Here is a 24,477-nt window from a genome sequence, read left to right as displayed (position 1 = left end):
AAAAAAATTCACTTTATTTAATAGTTCCAAAGAGGGAGCACATATAAATGCATGTGTTGTTCAATCTACTATTTTATTAAAAATCTCCCTTTTCTTCTTGCCTCTCCGCCACCCCTCGACCACTCCCCCTACCCTAAGCCGTCCTCACCTAGTGATTTCTTTTCACTGGAATAAAACAAAATCATAGGCAATGGACATATTCATGGGCATATGGTTTCTCTTTATGAAAACAATTCTCTCTTATCCCATGATATAGCCATGTGCTCAGACTGTGTTCTTACTTTTAGGGACCAATATGAACTATCCAAGATTTTAAAAGGAGTTATCTGTCAACTTTCTCAACTACTTCATTTATTTTGATCTATACTTGACAGTATTGGAATCACAGTTTATTAGAGTTGTAGGTATGTTCTTGTCTCATTAAGGATAATTTTTCTCTGTAATTTTTATTTTCTGTTTATATCAGTAAATTTCAGGGAAGAAGATTAGATTAGAAAATTACATTCTTCCATCTTCAATTGAAGTTCCCATTTATGAGAATTTTAAGTACCCTGAATTTTTTTTTTTTTTTTTTTTTTTGCTGTGAGCTATGACAAGATCTTGTATATATTTCCCTGTGCTATACAATATAATCTTGTTTATCTATTCTACATTTTGAAATCCCAGTCTGTACCTTCCCACCCCCTCACCCCCTTGGCAACCACAAGTTTGTATTCTATGTCTATGAGTCTGTTTCTATTTTGTATTTATTTATTTATTTATTTATTTTAGATTCCACATGTGAGCGATCTCATATGGTATTTTTCTTTCTCTTTCTGGCTTACTCCACTTAGAATGACATTCTCCAGGAGCATCCATGTTGCTGCAAATGGCGTTATGTTGTCATTTTTATGGCTGAATAATATTCCATTGTATAAATATACCACTTCTTCTTTATCCAGTCATCTGTCAATGGACATTTAGGCTGTTTCCATGTCTTGGCTATTGTAAATAGTGCTGCTATGAACATTGGGGTGCAGGTGTCATTTTGAAGTAGTGTTCCTTCTGGATATATGCCCAGGAGCAGGATTACTGGGTCATATGGTAAGTCTATTCCTAGTCTTTTGAGGAATCTCTATACTGTTTTCCACAGTGGCTGTACCAAACTGCATTCCCACCAGCAGTCTAGGAGGGCTCCCTTTTCTCCACAGCCTCTCCAGCATTTGTCATTTGTGGACTTTTGAATGATGGCCATTCTGACTGGTGTGAGGTGATACCTCATTGTAGTTTTGATTTGCATTTCTCTGATAATTAGTGATATTGAGCATTTTTTCATGTGCTTATTGATCATTTGTATTTCTTCCTTGGAGAATTGCTTGTTTAGGTCTTCTGCCCATTTTTGGATTGGGTTGTTTATTTTTTTCTTATTAAATCATGTGAGCTGCTTATATATTCTGGAGATCAAGCCTTTGTCAGTTTCATTTGCAAAAATTTTCTCCCATTCTGTAGGTTTTCTTTTTGTTTTACTTATGGTTTCCTTTGCTGTGCAGAAGCTTGTAAGTTTCATTAGGTCCCATTTGTTTATTCTTGCTTTTATTTCTATTGCTTGCGTAGACTGTTCTAGGAGAACATTTTTGAGATGTATGTCAGATAATGTTTTGCCTATATTTTCTTCTAGGAGTTTTATTGTATCTTGTCTTATGTTTAAGTCTTTGATCCATTTTGAGTTGATTTTTGTGTGTGGTGTAAGGGAGTGTTCTAGCTTCATTGCTTTACATGCTGCTGTCCAGTTTTCCCAACACCATTTGCTGAAGAGACTGTCTTTATTCTATTGTGTATTCTTGCCTCCTTTGTCAAAGATGAGTTGACCAAAAGTTTGTGGGTTCATTTCTGGACTCTGTATTCTGTTCCATTGGTCTATATGTCTGTTTTTGTACCAATACCATGCTGTTTTGATTACTGTAGCTCTATAGTACTGTCTGAAGTCTGGGAGAGTTATTCCTCCAGCCTCTTTCTTTCTCTTCAGTAATGCTTTGACAATTGTAGGTCTTTGATCGTTCCATATAAATTTTATTATGATTTGTTCTAGTTCTGTGAAATATGTCCTGGGTAACTTGATAGGGATTGCATTAAATCTGTAGATTGCCTTGGGCAGTGTGACCATTTTAACAATATTGATTCTTCCAATCCAGGAGCATGGGATATCTTTCCATTTTTTTTAAGTCTTCTTTAATTTCCTTAATCAGTGTTTTATAGTTTTCCATGTATAAGTCTTTCATCTTTTTGGTTAGATTTATTCCCAGGTATTAAAAACCCTGAATTTTTATGTATCCTAGCTTGAAGTAAAATGAAAATTACTCACTGGGAAATTCTTCATGCTTCCTAAAAAAAAAAATCTCCTTCCAATAGCAATGTAGTTTTATTTTCTTTCCTTACTTCATTAAAAAAAAATGCTTCTACCTTAGAAAAATTTAATACGAGCTATTTAATGTATAATTTTAATATTTAGGTTTACTATCTTTGAGTTTAAATAGAATTTTCCAACTTTACATAGAAATATACCTATGGAAGGTAGTGAGTGTAGATTTTTTTTAAATCTTTTTTAAGAATGAGTCTATATATTTTATTATATTTTAATATAAAAATGAAATATATTTTTCAGATTTTCTGGTGTGATTCCTAACAGTATTAGACATTCAAATGTATTATCTGAACCAATGAGTGTAAAGATGGACCCATCAAGTGCCTGCGTCCTTGTCAGATTTCATGCCCTGTGTTTGGTTCTGTCACCACAAGCAGGTCACTAGTAGGGGCATTCAAGAGCAAAACCGAAGTACGTGAAAACCCCAGGCTCCCTCTGTGCTCCTGAGACCCTGAAGTTCAGGGCTAAAAAGATGATCAATAGCCCTAGTTTCTTTTATTTTGTGTAAATTTAATATGTAGTCTTGTCTTTGTTTTATTTTCTTTTCTTCAAGATCCAATAAAGTTTTATGAGACAACAAGTCAGTATCAGGTGGAATTCAAACCATGAGAGATGAGCAGCTCTGGGTTGTTACAGAATGTATAGCATATAATAGAAACTGCATTTGTCTTTTCACTAAGAGGAATTTTGCAAGATAATCAGTAAAATGAGTCTCACATGAGATACATCGAATCATAGGGGTTTAGAACAAGAACTAGAGAGATCAGAGATGTCTATTCAGTCCCTTATGAGTTTAACAGTTGGGTGCTTAATATAATGTGTGCCATCTTACACCGTTTTCTTTTCTGTCTGTCTCCCTCTCCATATATACACACGTGTTCTCCTTGATGAGGTCTTAGAGTCTAGTCTGTATTTATAGAAGAGTTTTTTCTTCCTTTGAGTTTCCAGGCATCTTTTCCTGCCCACCTTCCTGCCTTCTCAAACCTATCAATAAGACGCTATTTGAGACCACTTGCAGATGGCACTAAAGCTGCCGTGTGAAAAGTGAAGGATTCAGGGAAACACCTCATTCATTAGGCTACAGGGTGGCAGGCAGCATGTTTCCAAAGATGCCCAACTGAATCTTTCACGTGTCTTTGCATACACAGAGCCTTGAATTTGCCATTATGAGACTCTAGGTGCTGAAAGGTCTTTAAAGGAAGAAGCAATGTTGTCATTTCTTCTGAATTACGTCATATATATATTTATATTTCCTCCATTTTTTCTTCGCCAGATGCACCAATTTCAGGACGGAAACTTAGCACAGTATTGAGTTCCTTCACGTCAATGATTCTTGGTTTTCCTATGAAATAATAGATTTCCCTTTTTAAACAAGTATTACACTTATTTAAACACTTAGTTATACACTTATTTATTTTTTATGCACCATAATTTATAGACAGTAGGCCCCTGGTAATGTTTGCTTCCCTTTTCTTTGAATTTCTTCCATCATTATTCAAAATTATTAAGCTTCTATTAAAACAAGAGACTCGTTGTAATATTTTGGATTGCTGTGAGACTTCTTTGAGGAGAGTAATGCTGAAATACTTCTTTCTCCAGATCCTTTAAAAGGTACAAAGCTGCTTTAAGACTTCAAGAGCATTAGCAGTGTAAAGTATACTTTTAAGACCGTGCACCTGTAAGTGATGTCTTCCTTTCTGTTTTTTCATGAAAAATTATCTATCTTCAAATGTATCCTAATAGACTTAAGCTAAAACTCAACCTAACTTAACACGTGTTCACGGCATTCAGATTCTCTTGTTAAAGCACTCAGACTCAGATGAAATTACAGAGGGACGTTTCTTATTTAAAAATATGTTCTCATTACTATCCCATCAAAAAGGCACAACATAGTGAGAGAAATAGTGATGGGAAGAGCCAGCTCATGAGGAACGTAAAGAGTAATGAAGTCCAGGTATTTTCCAAGTAAAGACAGACAGGGACTTGGTTAGAAGCAGAAATGTGTAATGACAGTTATCAGTACGGGACCATCATACTCCATAAGGTAGTTCAGTTGCAAGAAAGAGCCACTTTCCAGGGCTATTTTCAGATCTTCACAATATTCTCCAACAGAGCAAATGGAATACTGCATAAGGGAAAAAAAAATGTTATTTCAAACAGAACTTTAGTGTCGGAATAGAGTGTATTCTGCCACTCATTGCAAAGCTACTGCAGCTTTCAAACAGTCAAAAAGACTGTTAAACAGATATATGGTATTGACATACTGCGATGGGATTAAGTCATTTATTCCCAAGATGAAACTACTTTATGTAAAAGTGTTGTTGCAGCCACCAAAAGTTAAGAGAACTCATGCATAAATCCAGAAATGCATTCAAGACATTTAGAATTATCGATCTACATTTTGTTTTTCCAAGAGGGGAAAAAAAAGTCTTCCAAGTAGTAACATTGGGTGTGTCACTGTCAGCCCAGGGCAGAGACATTCATGCTCACCATGCAATTTCCAGGCCCCCAAAGTTAAGCAGATCCACGTAAGTCATTCTGGCCCATTAAATCCCACAGGGGGTACATGTGTCACTTCCGGGCGGAGGCCACGGAAACTCCTGTGACTCTCCTGTCTTGCTCTTGCTCTGCTGCAGCAGATGTGGCATCTTTAGTGCCTTAATGCAACTTCCAATAGGTTGAAAGCCTGAGTGACTGAGGGGAACGAAGTCTCCATCCATACACAAAGGATGTGATTTGCCTAAAGCAGGAGGTAGACTGAAAATCACTTCAAAATCCTAAGTGCTTGAATACTGACCTTATAGATGGATGTGCTTTCTTTCCACCGACGTATAATAATATCTTTCTTGATGAAAAGAATATATCCCAGTGCTGTATTTATTCATCCAGAAACAGCATGAATGGGAATAGAAGTAACATAAAAAAAAGAGAAAGCTAAATATACATTCTTAGATATCAAGAACTAACAAAATAAAACTAACATGTAATAAAAACTTCATTACACTGTAATCAAAATAAGTCCCCACCTCAAACAGAAGCAGGCTTCATAAACTATCTAAACAAAAGCTGAATTTAGGTAACACGTGTGAGAGAGTGGGAGATGGGTCTTAAACTGTAGGATTGGCAGGGTTCTGGGAGGGCAAGTAGGACCAGAAGTGTTGCGGTGGCCATTTCTGGATATTTACCACACTAGTGCTTCAGCAATACGACTAATGCTGCACTTAAGTCATGCTACTAATGCTGAAAAAATACTAATCATGCCATATATTAAAACTACCATGGTAATACTAATACTGCAACGAGTAATGCCATGTTTTAAGCCTACAGTAACAGTACTAAGCCTGCAATACTTAACATGTACCTCTGGGGCTCACTGCCTCACTGTAGGTCCTTCCTGGTTTTCATGGTCGTCTTTTTCACCGGACACAAGTTCCCTGAGGACAGGATTTGTATCCTAGTTATCTTTCCTTTCAAAACCTAGCACAAGGCTTCGTGCAGAGTAAGCCCTTAATACGTGCTTGTTATATGAGCGAGAAGTTTGAATCATCATAACTGAAAGAAACCAAGATAATATACAGTCACCCCTTGGTGTCTGTGGGGTGTTGGTTCCAGGACCCCCCTGGGATACCAAACTGCACAGATGCTGAAGTCCTTCTCCAGTTGGTGTCTGTGGGCTCCTCATTTGCGGGGATTCAACCAACATCAGATCAAAAGTGTTCAGTAGCAAAGTGGAAAGGGTGATGTCAAAAGAGGAAACATGTAAGGGGTTAAAAAGGTAGAATATTGAATTAGGATGTGAAGTCTTTCCCAGGGGAAATGTTAGGTGGAAAATTGCATGTTTGGAAGATACTATGATGTTTAGCTTCTGCTCCTGCAATCCATTTTGGCGGACAGCATTCAAAATTGAAGGAAGTTTCCAATTTAGTCCAGATAGTGCTTTATGTGATGTTGTCATTTAAGCAGTCAGTGTTTTCCTGAGAAATTACTTCATAGTCCTTAGTTACACCAGTACATCACCCAAATACTCTTTTTCTTAATGGAATATTTTTACATGCAAAGTGCTTTGAACAAGATACACTTGGCTTCATTCTGCTTCTCCATTAATGCATTTTATGTGCTTTATGTTTTATAGTCTGATTCCAGTTTTTCAGAGACTCCCCTGATTTTAATCTAAATCAATGTAATATTTTGTGTTCACACTAGAATCTTTTCTGAAGGGGTATCTCAGCTCATTTAACCTAATGGGATTCTTTTTAAGATGAATAGTGCAGGAGTGATTTTACTTAGATTCCAAATAAGATGCTGAAGGGTACAAAGATTACTTCTTGATTAAAATCTCATCTAAACTCAGAGATAAATCTCCCAAAAGTGTGCAGCTGGTGGATGTTTTTCAAACTGGTTTTCCCAGCAAAGCAGAATTCTTAACTTTTTTTTTTTTTTAATCCAAACCATTCAAAATGCTGACGAAAGTTAAGGACCTCACCCTCAGAGTAGAAACAAAGACATGCACATAGTCACATTTTTTTTTTTTGTGGTGGTTGTTTTGCATACAACTGCTTAAGCTATCACAAGCTCCCAGGAGATCATCCATGATCTGAAAGTTAAGAGGGACTCCTTTGTTCTGGATGGTGCATTTTATCACTGACGTTGTCATGTCACCAGCATCACCGCCATCGTTGTCATCCTCATCCTTGTCACCGCAATCATTGTATGTTGTTTCTATTGTAGTTTAGAATTTTCAGTGTACGTGAATCAAGACTAATCGTGTGTGTGTGTGTGTGTGTGTGGACAGACGGACAGCAAATAATTACAGAGCAACTGGTGTACAAAGAACCAAGAGAGCTGCCGCAGAGAGAAATAAGCAAATGCTGCAGCAGCGCAGTCCAGGAGAGAAGGAATTCCTTCTCGAGGGAGCTTCATCACCAAAGCTTACCTTCCAACAGACGTGGAACAGCAATAGTTTGTCAATAAGATAAACTCAAATTACTTCTACCACTTTCACCATTCATTTAGTTGTCCCCTCTTTTAGAAGGTTCATTTCTGTCCATTTCTTTCCAATTTTTTTCTAACATGTGCACGTATATACCCAGCATCCTGACCCAACCCCTCCCATACTTGTCCAAAAAAATAAAAATCACTTGCTATAGCATCATCAGGGACTAAATGTTGCTTTGTCTCTGTTCGAAACAGTTTTCTTGGACATGCAGTTTATCTTTTCTTCTGGAACTTTCTGGTATCCTGTATCATTGGTATATTATCTTCGTACATTATAGTACATCTCTATCTTGCTTTTCTTTTCTAACTTGGGCAACTTTTTAAAGATCATAGTAATATATATTCAGACACAAGTTAATCAGGTTTTATTTTGTCATTTGTCATTGTTGACGTTTATCTCCTCAGTATTTTTCTCTTCTTCTGTTTTCTGGTAAGCTGATATCTGGTCAACTATTCTAGGATGTAAAGAAGGATCCTCTTAGGAAGGTGGAAAGATCACTTTAGAACCAAAATAAATGGAAAAAATAGCCATCTTTCCTTGTTTTGGGCCCAGGCTATCTTCAGATATTCAACCAATAATTACTGAGTGCAGCATTGGCAACAGGATTTGCGGAACCTAATGTCAAATAAAAATTTGGGGCACTTTATTCAAAAAATTAAGAATTTCAAGACGGCAGCAGCGGAACATTAGAGCAGGTGTGGGGCCCTTCTCTGCATGGGGCCTGGTCTGATGGTACAGGTCACACCCATGAAGACAGCCCTACCTTAACATGTTCTGTGTGCCTGGCACAGTGCGTGTCCAGACTACCGAGAAAATGAGGAGGAGGGAAATTTGCCTTGCAGGGAAAACAGACAGGTAAACAGACAATTGTATTAATAATTTAAAATAAATAAATCTGCACAGCACAGCATCCTAGTCTGTAGAACCACGATTTCTGGCATCTGAAAAGCCCTAAAAAGCAATTTAAATGTCTACTGAAGACTTTCACTAAAGTGCCAAAAGGAAATTATATAGGAAAAGTTAGAAAATGTATTCATTTTATTTTCTTTTCCATGTTCCAAATCGGATGATACTTGTCTGTTATGGACCGAATGTTTTTGTCCCCTCAAAATTCCTGTGCTGAAATTCTATAATCTGATATAATGGTGTTAGGTAGGGGGACCTTTGGGGGGTAATTTGTTCTAAAGGAGGTCACGAGGGTGGAGCTCTCATTCATGGGATTAGCGTCCTTATAAGAGTCACAGAGAGCCTGCTCTTGGCCGTGTGAGGTTACAATGAGAAAGCAGCCTTCTGCAGCCCGGAAGAGGGTGCTCACCAGAGCTCGGCCCAGCTGGCTCCCTGATCTCAGACTTCCAGCCTCCAGAACTGTGAGAAATACGTTTCTAATGTTTATCAGCCACCCTGTTCATGGCACTTGGTTGTAGGAACCTGAACAGACTGAGGCACTGCCTTAAATCTTCCATTGTAGACCCCCCAGATCTCAGAACTTTCTGAAACAGTATCTCAAAACTCATCCACACTGACTTTTTCTCGCCTCTGTATTCTCTCCTCTCTTCACCTCATTTTGGGATGCTGTCTTTTTTTCCTAGAAAGGGGCTAGATCTTGGATCTGGCAGCGAAAATCAATCTAGCTTTCATGGGCTTTCCCTAAACCAGTCACAGGCCAGACCACCCCCAGTCATTCTGATACACTCAGCCTTGGCATTGTCTTCATGCACTTTGCAAAGAAACATAGTTATTTCCCTGTTTGTGTGTTTTCCTTACTGACTTGTTCATTGTCTGCCTGCTGTCCAGAATTTAATTACCAAGAATGAAGACCCTCGGCCTTTCACTTGACTGCTAGAGCTTTGCAGTGTAGGCTCCATGACATTCCGTTGGATGCACGGGCTGCAGGGAGCTCAGTGCGCATGGAGCGAGGGTGAAGGAGGGAGAGTGGTGAGAAATGCAGCCGGAGAAACAAAGTTCTAGGAATAAGCAAGGCAGGACCTGGGTTTAGCCTGGACCCTTAGGGATGTGTGGACCCATCGGGAGACAGAAGCAGAGCTGCTGTGTTCAGAACATCTCTCCATGTCGAAGGACCATATAAGATGCCGTGAAGAGAAAGGATTAAATGGCAGCCACATTGAAGACAAGACCCCAGTTAGGAGAATATTCTAGAAATCCAGGCAAACAACAAAGAAATAGAGAAACTGGGACTGATACCAGCTCCTTCTCTTGTGTTGATATTTTCTGTTTCCTGTGTTAAAGATAAAATCGTAAATTTCTAAAAAAAATTGTAAATTTCTATAATTTTCATGATATAAAAGTTAAGAGAGAGGTGACCTCAGGGAGGAGAGAGAAAGGAAAACATTTAGGGAAGAATCTTTGTAATGTATTTCTTAGGCTGAGTGAGGTGTATACAGGTGTTATGTTTTATTTTGTTTTTTTTTTTAAATGAACACATACGATATACATGCCAGGAATATTTTAAAGAAAATTATATTTCTCAAATTAGGAACTATAAACTTTCACCCTAAAGGTGAATTCTTAGAACATTCATTTTCCTTAAAGATGTTTAAAACAGTTTACCATTATTCAGACCAAGTATAGTCTTGCACCTAACGATCATAGTAAAACGTTGCTTCTCGCTTTCCATGGAAGACACGGTCCGCTTTTCCTATCACCCATTTTGTGTCATTGCCTTGCAGAGGTGAATAGATTCTGTCACCCTTAGATTTATCATTTTGTTTTTATTACCTGCTTAACATCTTCCTGTCCTGATGATTCCTGTTGAATACATGACCCTCCGTTCATCCACATTTTCAAACGGCTTCTGGGTCGATCTCCTTTTCCAGACTTTGAGCCGTTGGAAACAAGAATGGATGGAAAGAGGGACAATAAAGAGGACGCGAAGGAAGGAGCAAGAAGAGCCGGTGGATTCCCACTTATCTTCCTTCGTGTCAGGGAGGGCTCTGACCCCATTGCTTAGACCAAGTCAGAATTTCCTGGCACGTTCTTGTTGGATTCTGCATTACCCTACCCCGACTAGCACATCGTATCTTATTATAATTGCTCAGTGCCTCTCTGTGCCCACTAAACTGTAGGCATCATGAAGTGAAGAACAGGTTTGCCTTATTCGCCACTGTATTTCCGGAGTCCAGCTCAGTGTTTGGCCAAGAGTAGGTCTTCAGTGCTTGTTTGTTGAATGAATGAATGGACAAGATAGATGCTCCCAAGTTTCATCAGCAGCCGTACCTGCCATCATAGCTGTCTGAGAGGAGCAGGAGGGCCCCTGTCCTTTGACTCCCCTCCCTCCTCTTCTCTGCTCTGAGCACTGTACTTGCTAGTTAAATGTAAGTCCCCCAGAAGGGTTTTTTAGTTGAAGTATAGTTGATTTACAATATCCTGTTATTTGGGTGTACAGCATAGGGATTCAGTATTTTTGTAGATTATATTCCATCCTAGCTTTTTACAGGATAATGGGTGTAATTCCCTGTGCTATATAGTACATCCTTGTTGCTTATCTGTTTTTTATGCCATAGTTTGTTAATTCCATACCTCTAGTAGGTTCCTTCCCCCTTCCCTCTCCCCACAGGGAACCACTAGTTTGTTTGCTGTATCTGGGTCTGCTTCTGTTTTGCATGTATATTTATTGTATTATTTTTTAGATTCCACATAAAAGTGATATCATACAGTATTTGTCTTTACCTGGATTATTTCACTGGGCAGAATATTCTCTAGGTCCATCTGTGCTGCTGCAAATGGCAGTATTTCATTCTTTTTGTGGCTGAGTTTATCTGTACCATATCTCCTCAATCCAATTGTCCACTGATGGACGCTTGGGTTGCTTGCATATCTTGGCTATTGCAAATAGTGCTGCTATGAACATTGGGGTGGGTATACTTTTTCGAATTAGTGATGGCTCTAGTTCTGTGAAAAATGCCCTGGGTATTGTGATAAAGATTGCACTGATTCTGTAGATTGCTTTCAGTAGAAAATCCATTTTAGCAATGTGAATTCTTCCAATCTAAGAGCACAGGATATCTTTCCGTTTCTTTGTGTCATGTTTTATAGTTTTCAGAGTATAATAGAGACATGTCTAGCCCATTCTCAGGTCAAAAGCCTACATTAAAGATTAACCATGTACCTTAATGGGTCATTAAACTAGGTAATTTTGGAGGAATAATTATTGTCATCAGGCCTGCCATTAATTTTTTTTTGTCATTTATTTTTCAAGGGCATTTTTTAATATCGTATTCATCTGCTGTAATTAATTATGTCAGAGATGGACTGGGAATACTGCCATGTTATTTTCATTGGTCTAACTGATTAGGATTTTCCTTATTTTTGCAAAATAAAATTTGGGAGACTTGGATTTTTAATGGTGCAGTTATAGTCAGCTTTACCTCAGTCCTTAATTGACTTCCATAAACCACTGTGCTGTGTGTTTGCTCCAGCTGCAGCCCTATATTTTAATTTTAGCCCTTGAAGTTATTATTGTAGAAACATGGAGCTATGAAATGTTGCATTTGGAAGGTTCTTTTGAGATAATCTAGCCCTACTCTCTCATTTTATTTATTGCTACCCAGCTCTGCCATTCCCTTTCTGAACTATGTGCAAAAGTAAGTTTGTTTCCGAATACTGATAATTTCTGGGGGTCAAGATTTCTAGTCCAACATCAAAAACCTTTTTAAAAAGAAGTGTATAGAAAATATTTATTACTAATAGAAAGAAAAATCTCTCTGAGATATTTGTGATTCTGAAAGTTTGACAAGATAAGGGGGAAGGGGCTTTGTAGCCAGAAGGAACTGTGTTCAGACACCTAATTTGTAACTATAACAATCTAAACCAGGGAAAGGCAAACTTCCCTGAAGGGTCAGATTGTAAATGCTTAAGGTCTTGCAACTCCTCCCTTCAGCAAATACTGTGCTTCGCTCTGTCTTTGCAGCTGAAAGTAACCACAGACAATACATAAATGAATGACCTTGGCTGTGTTCCAATAAAATTTTATTTACAAAAACAAGCAGCAGACTGGATTTGGCCTGAAGCCTGATAAACTGATAAGCCTACCCTTCATAAATTGTCATTTTCCAGGTATATAAGCTTAAGAAATTTACTTAAATGTAAGCACTTTAATTACTGGATAATTAATACATTTAACTATTCCAGATTTTGAGATCCCCAGATTAAGAACTGCACACACAGTGCAAAACAATAGTAGTCATTTAGCAAATGTTAGTTGAATGAATGAATGAGGGTATGCTTAGGAAAACTCCGGAAGATCACAAAAATAAAGAAATTTTGTGCATAATCACCAAAGACTAAAAAATATCTACAGACTTTTACCTTCTTTACAGACTTTACATTAAGCATGCACAACACTGTATGATGTGAATCTCAGATTTGCACTTGTGAGTATTTTAAATTTACAAAAAATCTGAGGCCTTTGCAGTCCTCAATCTGAGATTTTGCCCCAAATGGTTAGTATTAGGAAATTGGGCATGCCCTAAAGATGCATCTTGATAAATTACTGTTACCTGCATTCAGTTAGATAGAAATGGGACTGATTAATGAAATTATTTCTCTCATGAAACTCTGTGTTAAAAAAAATGAATCCACAAGCAAGTTGCAAACTGCAATCACAAGCTTCCAGACTGTCAGAACACTATGTTAATATAAACACCTGAGAAAATACTTTTCAGATTATCTGACATATTCTTCCTAAACTTCTCGACTGATTACTGAGACACGAAGGAACCAGAGGGAAATTTTTTTTTAATACCTGAGGGAAAAAACAAGACAGAGATTATTTTTTTCCTCATTCTCCCTTGGAGAGAGAGTTACATCTGCCAAGTAACAAAAAGTGTGTCTCACTTTGCAAAGCTGAGCAAGGTCTGCAAGGAAAATCACAGAAGGAGAAACGCTGGTTTGCTGGGAAATAAGGCAGCCTGCTTTTTGAAACCACATTTTCCCCAACTGGAACTTGCAGGTGTAAGTCTGTGCCTGACAGTTAGGGCAACCTTGGCAACCTTCACCAGCTGTGACAAGAGCAACAGAAAAAGATCATCGTGACCCTGCAGCTTACATTGTCTGTCCTTGAAGCTGTTTTGTGTTATTGTTTTGAGGTTTTTTTTTTTTTTTTTAAATTGTGTTGTGGTTTGCTCTTTTCTATTCTCACTGCAGTCCCTGAAAATGTATGAAGGACAATGACTGCATACTCATGGGTTATTATGAGGTAGAAAACTTATTTTTCTTTAAATATAGAAACAAAGAGTTCTGTCCTTTTCAAGCTATTCTGAGAGGCTGTGAGCTTATGTCAGTGGCAGTGCCGTGGTCCAGGATGCATTCGCAGCTGCCCAGTTGGAATCTTTTCGGATTCTCTGCAACACTGTTTTGAACCTTTTTGGAGGGGAGCAATGCTTTACCCTTTGAGAGTGTGTTTGATTTTTGTATAAACGGTCCTGAGTCATTCAGAACAAAAGCATAGGAGCCAGGTGAGTGGCCAAGTTGCAAAACAGTTTTTCATCCAAAGCTGAGATGGACTGTTGGGGAGAGATCTGTACTGGGGCTCGGGAGCTTCCCTCACCGGGAAGCGGAAGAGACCAGGGTCGGAAATCAGTCCAGGAATGCGTTGAGCATTGGAATTAGTGCCTAACTTCCCAAGCAGAACCCCTTTAAGGGAACGTTCATACGTGTATTTTTTAATTAATTTTTTTCGGAAAAAATCATCTATTACTAACCATGTGCCATTCCTTATGCTACGAATTTCACAAATACAATTTCACTAAGGCACATAACCCTAGGAGGTGGGTACTGTCATCAACTCCATTTTATAGACGAAGAGAACTGAGGTCAAATAACTTATTCAAGGTCAAACAACTAGTGTTGGGGTTTAATTATCTCGTACTCGGTTCAGCTCCGAAGCATTTAGTATGTGTCCCCGTGGTGTGGGTTTGACTACTTTACAGCTGTGCCCCCTAGGAGACTAACTGTGCATCATGGATGCCTGCAGTGAACCTTTGTGTCCCACTTCACATCCTTTCCCCAGTCCGGGTATATCAGACAAGTTCCATCAAGAAAATGCGTACTTGCAGCCAGAAGAGAGTTAACACAGGGAATCGGGAGCCTCGGAAGCATCAGAAGGGCTGGAGGACAAAGGACAGGGAAGGGCTCTGCAAGCCTTCAGGAAGCCAGGTGTCCACCTGCAGAGGCACCAGCAGCGTCCGCGGCTGCCTCCGCACTGCAAATCTCGGATCTGCCAAAGCACACGTGACTTTTGCATCTTCTGGAAGAACGCAAGTGTGTCTTCTGCTTTTCCCCTACCTTCCAGACATCTTGAAAGTGTCTGATTGGTAGACGTTAATCAGCAAATCCTGCTGGTAAAGGTTCTGGAAAAGCTAGCTCCCATGTGCGTAGCTCCTGCCTTACAAGGGAGAGCTCAGAGGGCACGGTGGTGCTCGTTGCCAACAGACGGTCCTGTTGGAAGTCAGGGAAAGTTTGTTCCAGTTCAATTGATATTATGGTTCACTAGGCAGACCAGATAATGAAAGGTCTGTGCGTTAGTCTTGGTGTGGAGAATCAATATTTGTTCGTTATTTGTTGTGGACCAGCAATAGAACAGCCACCACGGGAGATATTAGACTTACAACCACCTTCCATCTTTTAATATTGATTTGACTGTGAGCCTGGAATGGCCAATTCCTCCCTCTTTAAATCCGATAGAAAACCGTATGAGTCCTGATCCTGAGCAGGAGTGAATAAACAGAAGGGAAAGAAAAATGGGAACATGTAAATTGGTTTTTCTCTTCCCTTATTCTCTGTGTCACTGCTTTTAAGCCACATTTTCAAAGTGCTGTTTCTCATAAAAAAAAAAGCACAGTAAAGTGGCAAAGGGAAATGCCTGTTTTTACCAGCTTTTAAAAAGCGTGGAAGTTAAGGCTTTAAGTATTTATGGCTTTAATTTTAGGCTCAGAAGAAATACAGTGACCTAGAAAGGCTAATACTTTATGGTATAAAGTTTGAGAAATATTCAGCTGAATGACTCTGGGGAACTCCCTCTGGAGATGAGAAAAAATCATTCGTTAAATTGCTTCTATCTCTCTCTCTCTCTGATTTTATTTGGAAAGTCAACCACTAGGAGGACCTATTTAGGCAACCTGGACCTCAAGCTTCGCTAAGAACCCACCTAATGCTTCTTCCTAATAACACTGCGTGGGTCATATGCAGGAAGTATGATATGGTAATAATTTAAACCCCATATACAGGCTACTTACAATTTGTTACATTGTCCGGTGAGATTATATGATGACATTAAAGGTGCAGTGGAAATGTTTCCATAGATTTCTGTATAGTTTCTTTTATGATTTTCCTTGTGGTCATGCATGAGATCCAAGATGAAAAGATCATGAGAAGAGCTGTGGTCAAATCCATTTCTACACTGCATGAGAGACCTTTGCAGAAATTAAACAATTATCATTATAAGAATAGCTTACGTCTGTAGAATGACAGTGTGTGATGTTATGTCGGTGTCCTTTACAACATTCCTAGTTCAAAGGAATGAATGCCTAAATCCCCTAAAGTTCCATTGGCTATAAAATTCCAAATAATATTAAGAAAAGTATAGGGTTCCACATCAAACCAGAGGCAAAAGATGAACTTCAGGGCAAGACAGAAGATTTCAGGAGACCTCATTTAAACAAAGAACCTGAGGAAATGAAGAAATAGCAGGGACGACTGTGTTGAGTCTAGTGAACACCACGTATCCACACTGCCCTGAGTTCTTGAGCATTTATTACCTCACTTATCCTACCAACCACCTCGGCAGGTACATTTATTTGTAGCCCTACTTTACCGATGAGGAAACAGAGAAACAAAGAGGTGAACAACAGATCCAAGGTCACAGAGCTAATAAATGACTGGTCTGACTCCAGATGCCTCCGTTGGAGTCACTGCCAAAGAGCAGAATGAAAAGATGAAACATTTGAAATGCATTGGAGTCAGACGACGCTCTCTGCGGCAGCTTATTGAGACTGTTTACCCCCAAACCCTGGGCCAGTCCCCCTCCTTTTGTTTTGGCAATTTTCGCTTTAGATTCAATGTCACTCGCTCTCCATTTATTTACCTCTTAATTCTTGATTTCCGTGTACGTGTAGGGCATGTTTCCCACAGGTAGTTCTCCAGCCAGTGACATCAACACCACTGAATTCTCAGGCCCCGTCTCAGACCAACTGAATTAAAATGTCTGGGAGTGGGGCCCAGCCATCCGAGTTCCAATAACCCCTCCGTGGCATTCTGATACAGCTGAAATTGCACAACCCCTTCTGTGGGTGATCCACCCCCGAGGCCTCTGAGTTCCCTGAATCCCTCTCCTCCAGTGAGATTCCTCCCCCAGCCTCAGGCACTCCCTCCCCTGGCCGTCACCGAGGCTGCCCCAGTGCACGTCTCCTTAATCTCAGGGTCATGCGTTCACTCTCTGAACACCACCTGCATCTCTCCAACCCACTCTTTCCTGGGCCCTGAACTCTCTTTCTCCCCTGCCTTGACCTCCGGCACATCGATTCCACCAGCTTGCACTGCCCCTCACCCCCTGATAGCCCCTCTTCCTCCCCTTCCTAGTGTAAATCTCATGGTTAATGATTATAATCACCCCCTTGGAAGATCCTCAGCTCCCTGGCCCTCTCTCATTTAGCCGAACTCACCTAGTAAAACTATAATCGTTAAATCTAACTCTGCCTGCTCTGCGCCTGTACCTGTGCAGAATATGCCTGAAGAAAAATACACAAGCACACTGACCAGCCTCCCCTTAAATTCACAACCACACACCTGACGTTGTCCCGGATGCTGCCCGGCAGCTGTCCCCAGGCCACACAGCCCCACTCCCCTAGGTGACTCTCCCACTTTCTCCTCTTTTCCTCAGAGACCCGACATCTTCCCCCATCTTCACTTTCAACTGATGTCCTTCTTTATGTTTCACTGAGAAAACAGAACCATTCAGGAGGAAATATCTTGGGTCCATCATCTACCTTTTAGCATCTGCAGCCACATGCTCTCCCTTCTCCCCCCTCTCCCCCTGTTCTAAAGCAAGTCCCTCTGCTTCTTCACTAGGTTATTGCTCCTCAAGTGTGTTCCCTGGATCAGCAGCAATGGCATCACCTGAAAGATGGGACTCATCATACAGAATCTCAGGCCCCATCGTTCCACCAAACAACCCTTGTCCAGTCTCCACTGACCCGAACCCAGTGGTTAATTCTCAGTCCTCATCTTTCTCAATCTATTAGCATTATTTTGCAGTTGGTCAGTTCCTCCTCTTTGAAGCATTTTCTTCATTTGCCCATCAATTCTCTTTCTTGGTTTTTGTTGCAATGCTGTGGCTGGCTCCTTCTCAATCTCTTCTGCAGGTTCCTTTTCTTCTTCCTACCTTTTTACAGTCAGAGTGTCCTAGGTTCAGTTTTTGGTCATCTTCTTCATATACATTTATCTTTCCAGTGATTTAATACAGTCCCTTGGCTTTAAATACAAATATTGTGCTAACAACAATCAAGTGTGTATCTCCAGCCCAGACGACCAGACACCCATCCTGACCCCAAGTGTGTCCTAAGGCTCATGTACCCAACAGCCATTTGATGCCTAACAGACATCTCAAACCCTGTGTGTACAAAACAAAACTCATGACCTTCGCCCACAAACCTGATTTACCTACCGTCTCCCCTATCTAACTTTTTCTCTCACACAATCCATTAGGACATCATATTAATCCTATCTCCAAACTATGTCCAGACTCTTGCTCTCCCCTCTGTTCCCGCTCTGTTCCAGGCCATCGTTATTTTCCGTGGTGATGCTCTGGTAGACTAAGGAGAACCTCCCTGATTCTACTCATGCACCATCAAAGAGCAACCAGAGTCATTCTTTTAAAACACCAGTCATATCATGCTATCATGCTTTTCCTTGGCTCAGAACCCTGTAGTGTGTTCTGAGCCTACACAGAGGAGAACCCAGAGTTCTCCCAGGGGCTGCAAAGTGTCCCATGACCTGGCCGCATGGTCACTCTGACGCTTCCTACAACTCCCGTTGCTCACTCTGCAGCAGGCAGATGGGTTTTCTTGTTTTTTTGTTTTGTTTTGTTTTGTTTTGTTTTGTTTTGTTTTGTTTTTTACCAGACTTGCCATTGTCTGGAGCCTTTACTCCAGCTGTTCCTTCTGCCTGAAATGCTGTCCTGCTTGATTCACTCACCTCCTTAGACTGACCCCGACCACTTCCAGTTAAGACTGGAGCCTCTTTCAACCACTCCTGTCTATCCTTTTCTATTTCTTTTTCCGTTGCACACATCCTATTCTGACATACTAGGTATTTCACTTATTATTTCTATTTATAGTTTAGTCTCCTTTTTACCAGCTAGAGTGCAGCCTGTAAAGGGACAGGGATCTTCGATTGATTGATGTGCCCTAACTGCTTAGAACAGCATCTGGCACATAGAAGCAGACGCCTGATGGAGACATGAGTGACTGGGTGAGAGGACAGATCACGTGCTTGTGCCTTGTAGATGCGACTTGAAGAAACACCAAAGAGCAGGAGGAAGAGCATTGACCTGGAAGCCAGGTCAGGTCTGGATTTGCCATTAGTACTTGTGACCTTGGACAAGTCACTGAAACGTTCTCAGCCTCAGGTTCCATGCCTATCAAGGGAGAATTACAATATCTATTTTTTCAGGGTTTTTTGAGATAATGTTTGAGGAAATGCTTGGAAAGCATTAAGTGTTTTGTAAACAAGGGACCATATGATTTAATCCAAACTGGTGTACTTTTGAGTGTGAAAGGGGGCATTCTTAATAATTATAACCAAAGTGTCTAATGCAAACCAGGACATAGTCATCTTATATGTATCAAATTCATTTGATTTCCCCTTCAAAATATGTATCTAGAATCTCATCATTTCTATCACCACTGCCATTACTACCTTAGTTCAAGCCATCATCCTTTTTCACCTGGACACTGCGATAGTCTCCTGTCTTATCCTCTCTGCTTCCCTGTAAAGTGTCCTCCCCTGCTCACCCTGAACAATGCCATTAAATGTAAATCAGGTCAAGTCACTCCTCTGCTTCAAATGATCCAGGGACTTTGCCTCTCACTCATGACAAGACCCCAACTACTTAGCATGGCCTACGTGATCCATTATGTCACTGACCTTTTCTCCAATGACTGCCTCCTTTATCCGCTTCGTTAGCTTTATTTTTCTCCATAGCATCTATCATTACCTAACATTACATGTTTTGTATATCCTTACTTCTTGTCTGTCTCCCCCATTGGAATGTAACATCCATAAGAGTGAGAACTCTTCTTTTTCTGTTGCTGTGTCCCAGCACCTAAAACCATGTCTAGCACCTAATCGGTAATCTACATATTTGTTGAATAAGGCATGGACGAAAGAAATTGAAGGCATAATTAAGTGCAAGTCAGATAAAAGTCAACTTGTTTAAGGAAATAGCACATCGGTCCCGATGAACTCCTCTCTAAACGCTGTCACGGTGTTTGAAGGCCTCCCCTGACGTGGTTTGGTATGTGGGGAGGAGAATATTAAGACAGCCTCGGGGGTGATGTGAACGAGAGGTGGCAGAAGCACAGGGTGTGCCGGCTGGTGTTACTCCACCTGAGTTCCTGCAGGCATCTGAACAACACAGTGCCCGCAACACATCCTGCTTTTACAAGAATCCAGCGTATTCATTCCTTCCCGGATTGGGACCATAGAGCAGATCTCCAAATGCAATGTAAGGCCACAAATGAGAGGCTGCAACAGGGACGCTCTAGTTCACTGTTGACTTTATAGTTTAATTTATGTATTTCACCTTCCACGGTCAGGCTGTGTGCAACATGTGAAAACAACGTGAAGGGGATGGCTTTCATTCTATGATGAGAGACTCCTGAAAAAGTTCTCATTTCTGAATCGGTGACTCTATCACACAAAAACAATTTACTGGAAATGAACTATTCGCTGTAAATAATACCAAAGAAGCAGTTAGATATCTTCTTTCAACTGGAGTTACCTTGCTACATGAACCTTGTTTAATTTTAGACATAGGAAGAATGAAATATTTAAAGACTTAAATCATACTGTGCCTATCCAATCATTTCAGTTGTATTATCAGATTTAGAAGTATGAAAATTTATTTTAAATCTCTCTTTTCAAAACTGGCGTAGATTTTACAGTCAATACAAATAACACCCTCCACCAAAAGATGAAGATACCAGAATCAAAGTAGGTAAGGGAGAAAGTGAGTGAATATGTAAGTTTGGGGTTTGGGGGAAGTGATGGAGTAAAGAGCTGTCATTTCATTTGAATTTAGTCCCAAATGCTTTATGAAGAAGGTACGGTTTTAGACGCTTAAGGAAGATATTTAGAATAAAGAATTTGGAAATGTGAACTAAAAATCGTACTAGTCATTTTAATTCTTCATAACTGTGCTTTAGCAAACTAAGTCACACCTATAAATTTTTATGCTACTAAATTAAGTTACTGGATTTCGATCAGCAAAATATGTGGGAAACCAAGTGTGTTAATTTTTTCTTTTTTCTTTCCTTAATATCGAGAAAGTTTTCATATATAATAACTTTCAATGTAATCATTTTATGAGGAATTTGGTGGGCGTGGACATGCATGGACATAAAGTATACATGAATGTTTTAAGTTGGGACCAGACGATCATGCTGTTCTACAAAGAGTTTATAAGGACGACACCCTAAGTATTTAGTGTGATAATCGAATGAAACGTAGCAACTTAATCATTTGCAAATTTTATGAATAAGTCATTTCTTTTATAATGTGTGGCAATCAATGGTTAACTGTTCAGGGAAATAATATAATCATCAGGGAAATTTTGTTGTTCACAATGAGGGAGAAAGGAGCTGTTGTTATTATTGTACCTGTAGTAAGGCGTTTTTCTCTCACAAATGAGGATTGGCCTCCATAAATAACATAATCTTGACTTTTAAAATAATGTGAAAAACCATGATTTTCCAACCCTTGATCGACTCGTGTGATACTGCCAAAGCCCAAACTCAGTTGCCTAGAGCTGCGTCTGAACCCAGTTCATCTTGCAGGATCCATTAGGAATTTGCAAACACTTAAAATGTTTTCTAGTATCTTATTGAGACGTGTGGTCAGGATGGATATTCATACTCATTTTGAAAATTCTCCAAACTAAAATTGAATGGTCTCAGGCAAGCTGTCGCTATTGCACAGAACTGGGGCCCTTGCAGATCAAGGGGAAGGACTCTTCCCCGAGAAACACGTGGACTCCGCCCCAGGTGGCCCTGCAGGGCTCGCAGTGGAGGGGTGGTCTTCCATTCACCGGTGTGCCCGTGGCTCCTGATCTTTCATTACAGATGCCAGCCCAGCCTGCCCCTTGGTTGACTGTCAGAGCTTGTGGTTCCTCCTTTAATCAGCCATGTAGAATTTCTGCAGGCTAGTTTCTTGTCAAAAGTGTAATCTGTAACTCACCACTCCTAACTGTGACCAAGGGTGCAGCAATAAGAAACGATATTTATTGTGTGCAGCTTAAATTGTGTGCAGTCTTCCTTCTAGATAGTCTACACTTTTTCCCCTTTGATGGATCATAGCTTAAGCTTTATGCCAGGATGCTCTCCTAAACCCTTCACACTTATCAACTTAATTTAATCCTCAGGAGAAATTTTGAGGTGGTGATAGTATTACTGTTGCTTTATAGATGACTACCTTGAGCCAGGGGGATAAAGTAATTTGTTCAATCATACAGAGCCAGGAAGTCGCAAAGTTGGGGTCCAAACTCAGGCAATTTGTCCACAGAGCCTGGCCCTTAGCCCTTACGCTGTACCGTGAACAGCCAGCCGTGCACTTGTACCAGAATCTTCAGGTCCCTCAGACTGTGCCTTCTTGAGCTTTGCTTTGGCGTTGAGCCACCTGCTGTATTAAGGGCTGTCTTAAAAAGTAGCATTATGAAACTCACCATTGGACATATTGAAAAATATTACTTTGGATACAGGTCATGACATTGTACCAAGTACCCTTTAGGGAAAAAAATCTCTCTCAGGTGTCAGAAACAAAAACACCAAAAAATCTGTGCTTTCATCATGCAGACATCATTCATCTCATTCTCATAACTTAGTGTGTTTGCCCCTTGATTTCAGCCACTAGAAAGCTCCAAACCTAATTTTTCTTCACATCTATCTCCCATCTTAGCCCTCTTGCATTTTGCGCACTGACCCTGCCTGTTATTCAGCTTTATTTCCTACGTTTACTCCCTTGTTCTATCATTTGTGCTGCTTTAAATAACTTCAAAGGCGTTTTTAAGTGCAAGTATGAAAACAAACTATCATTATTACTAACACATCCAGTAAAGATGGCATCGTGCTTGTTGATCAAGACATGTACTGCTCCAAGGAGTGTGAAATGTTATCAGTACTTGTGTCAGGTCCACAAGCATTGTAGGGTCAGCCAGCCACAGGTAACCGAAAGGTGAACACTTTCACCTCCGAGTCTGCAGCCACCCAGGCTTCCCTGTCTTCAGTAGAGGTGTTCAGGAGACATCAGGCTTGCATTCAAAAGCTGAAGGGAGATGGGAAAATCTGAGAGTCAAGCCCTATGTGGCCTGGAAAGGAATGGAATAGATCAGAGCCACTTCCCAGACTGTAGAGGTAGGGAGGAGATCTGGAAGCAGAGAGACAGAACAAAAAAGAAGAAGAAGAAGGATGAGATTCTCGTGTCCAACTTAGAATTTATGAGAAACAAAGGTCTCCTGGAATAAGCCATCCAGTCAGAGCCTTACTGGAATCAACTGAAGTATGTAATTTAAGAGAAATGCCTCCAGAATGCCTGTCCCTGCATCTGGGATTCTAGTATTGGGGGTTCATTTGGACTAATAAGAAAACGCTCCCAGGAGGTGTGGGAAGGGTCCCAGTTACATGAGCCTGTCAACTCATATAATTAGTTAGCTTTCCTGAGAGCTTGCTGAGATGAGCTGAGGGGACCAGGCCTTTGATGGGCGTGAGAGGCAAGAGGGACAGCGGCGAGTTTAAGCTCGGGGCACTCCAGAAAATACGAGCCTGAGTGCCGACCTTAGCGGAGGATTTGACGTGGGAGAAAAATGCTGAGTGCAATTCTGGACGCATTGAGTTTTTGGTGCCTTTGGAGCATGCAAGTGAAGAGACTGGGAACCATTTGATTATGTGACCAGGAAACTCTGAAGAACTGAGAGAGGACGGGCGGGTGGTGTGACGTCTCATGGTTAGCCCGGGGCAGAACAGCCCTTCCCGCCCCGTCAGCCTGGTCCCAGAGCTATTGCTCTTAACCACCATTCCCTGCAGCTTCCACAATAGGAGGAAAGAGGTGGAAGAGTAACAAGCAAGAGAGTGTTTCTATAAAGAGGGAGATTTGGAGTAGAGAAAAATGTAGAGGGTTGGATGGAGCGGTTCCCCTGCTGCATGGAATTTGCAGCCTTGTGTGGCCTTCTCCTGTGTTGTGTCCCTGGAAGCCTGGAGTCCCCGGAAGCCTGGAGTCCCCGGATCTTTGCACCTGCAGACTTCAATTTCCCCACCGGTAAAATCACCGGAGGATTCACGATCCATCGCCTGGGAGCATTCCCCAGCACCTTTGCGAAAAGCATTATTATCACCCCTGCTATTGTCAGGCCATTATTATGCTAATGATGCCTTTTAACAGCTTCAGGCCAAAAGAGGAATCTATGTGTATATTCCGAGACTATACCGCCTAAGTGAGAATGAGAACGTATTGTTTCTTCGCATCCTACTTGGGGACTATGCTGAAGAAGCAAACAGCGTTTTAACAGCAAGTAGGAGAAACATTGTGTTGCTCTTCAGAAGTCAGGCCTGTAAAACGTCCACTTTTTTGCCCTTTCAAAGCATGTGTCTTTGCTCTGAGCTCAGTCTGCTGCTTCTCCTCCCACTCACTTCTTTCCCCCTTTTCCTTCTTTTTCATACACTTTAGAAAAACCATGCTGTCATCTAGCCGCTGATTTAAGGATGCTGACCCAGCTTCATCCACAAGGCATGGAGGTTGATGGAACTGGTCAAGACAAGCTTCTCACCTAAGAGTATACATTTTGTCACAGGAAAAG

General features: G+C 40.6%; 1 protein-coding gene across 3 annotated transcripts in view; it reads left to right on the top strand.

The window, feature by feature from the left end:
- Nucleotides 1–24,477, top strand: part of PTCHD4 (patched domain containing 4) — a 163,937-nt gene that overhangs the window by 79,395 nt on the left and 60,065 nt on the right. The window contains exon 3 of one of the 3 annotated variants that reach the window (XM_074348874.1): nt 17,481–22,577. The exons of the other annotated variants lie outside the window; for them this stretch is intronic. Coding sequence (XP_074204975.1) covers nt 17,481–17,653 — 173 coding nt within the window. The 3' untranslated portion in view covers nt 17,654–22,577. Of the gene's footprint in view, nt 1–17,480; nt 22,578–24,477 lie in introns of those variants that run through there. 3 annotated transcript variants of the gene reach the window in all.

The sequence above is a fragment of the Camelus bactrianus genome, chromosome 20 (assembly GCF_048773025.1).
Source record: "Camelus bactrianus isolate YW-2024 breed Bactrian camel chromosome 20, ASM4877302v1, whole genome shotgun sequence".
Classification (NCBI taxonomy): domain Eukaryota; kingdom Metazoa; phylum Chordata; class Mammalia; order Artiodactyla; family Camelidae; genus Camelus; species Camelus bactrianus.
Note: the sequence above shows the minus strand (reverse complement) of the source record. Positions and strands in the feature narration are given on the sequence as shown.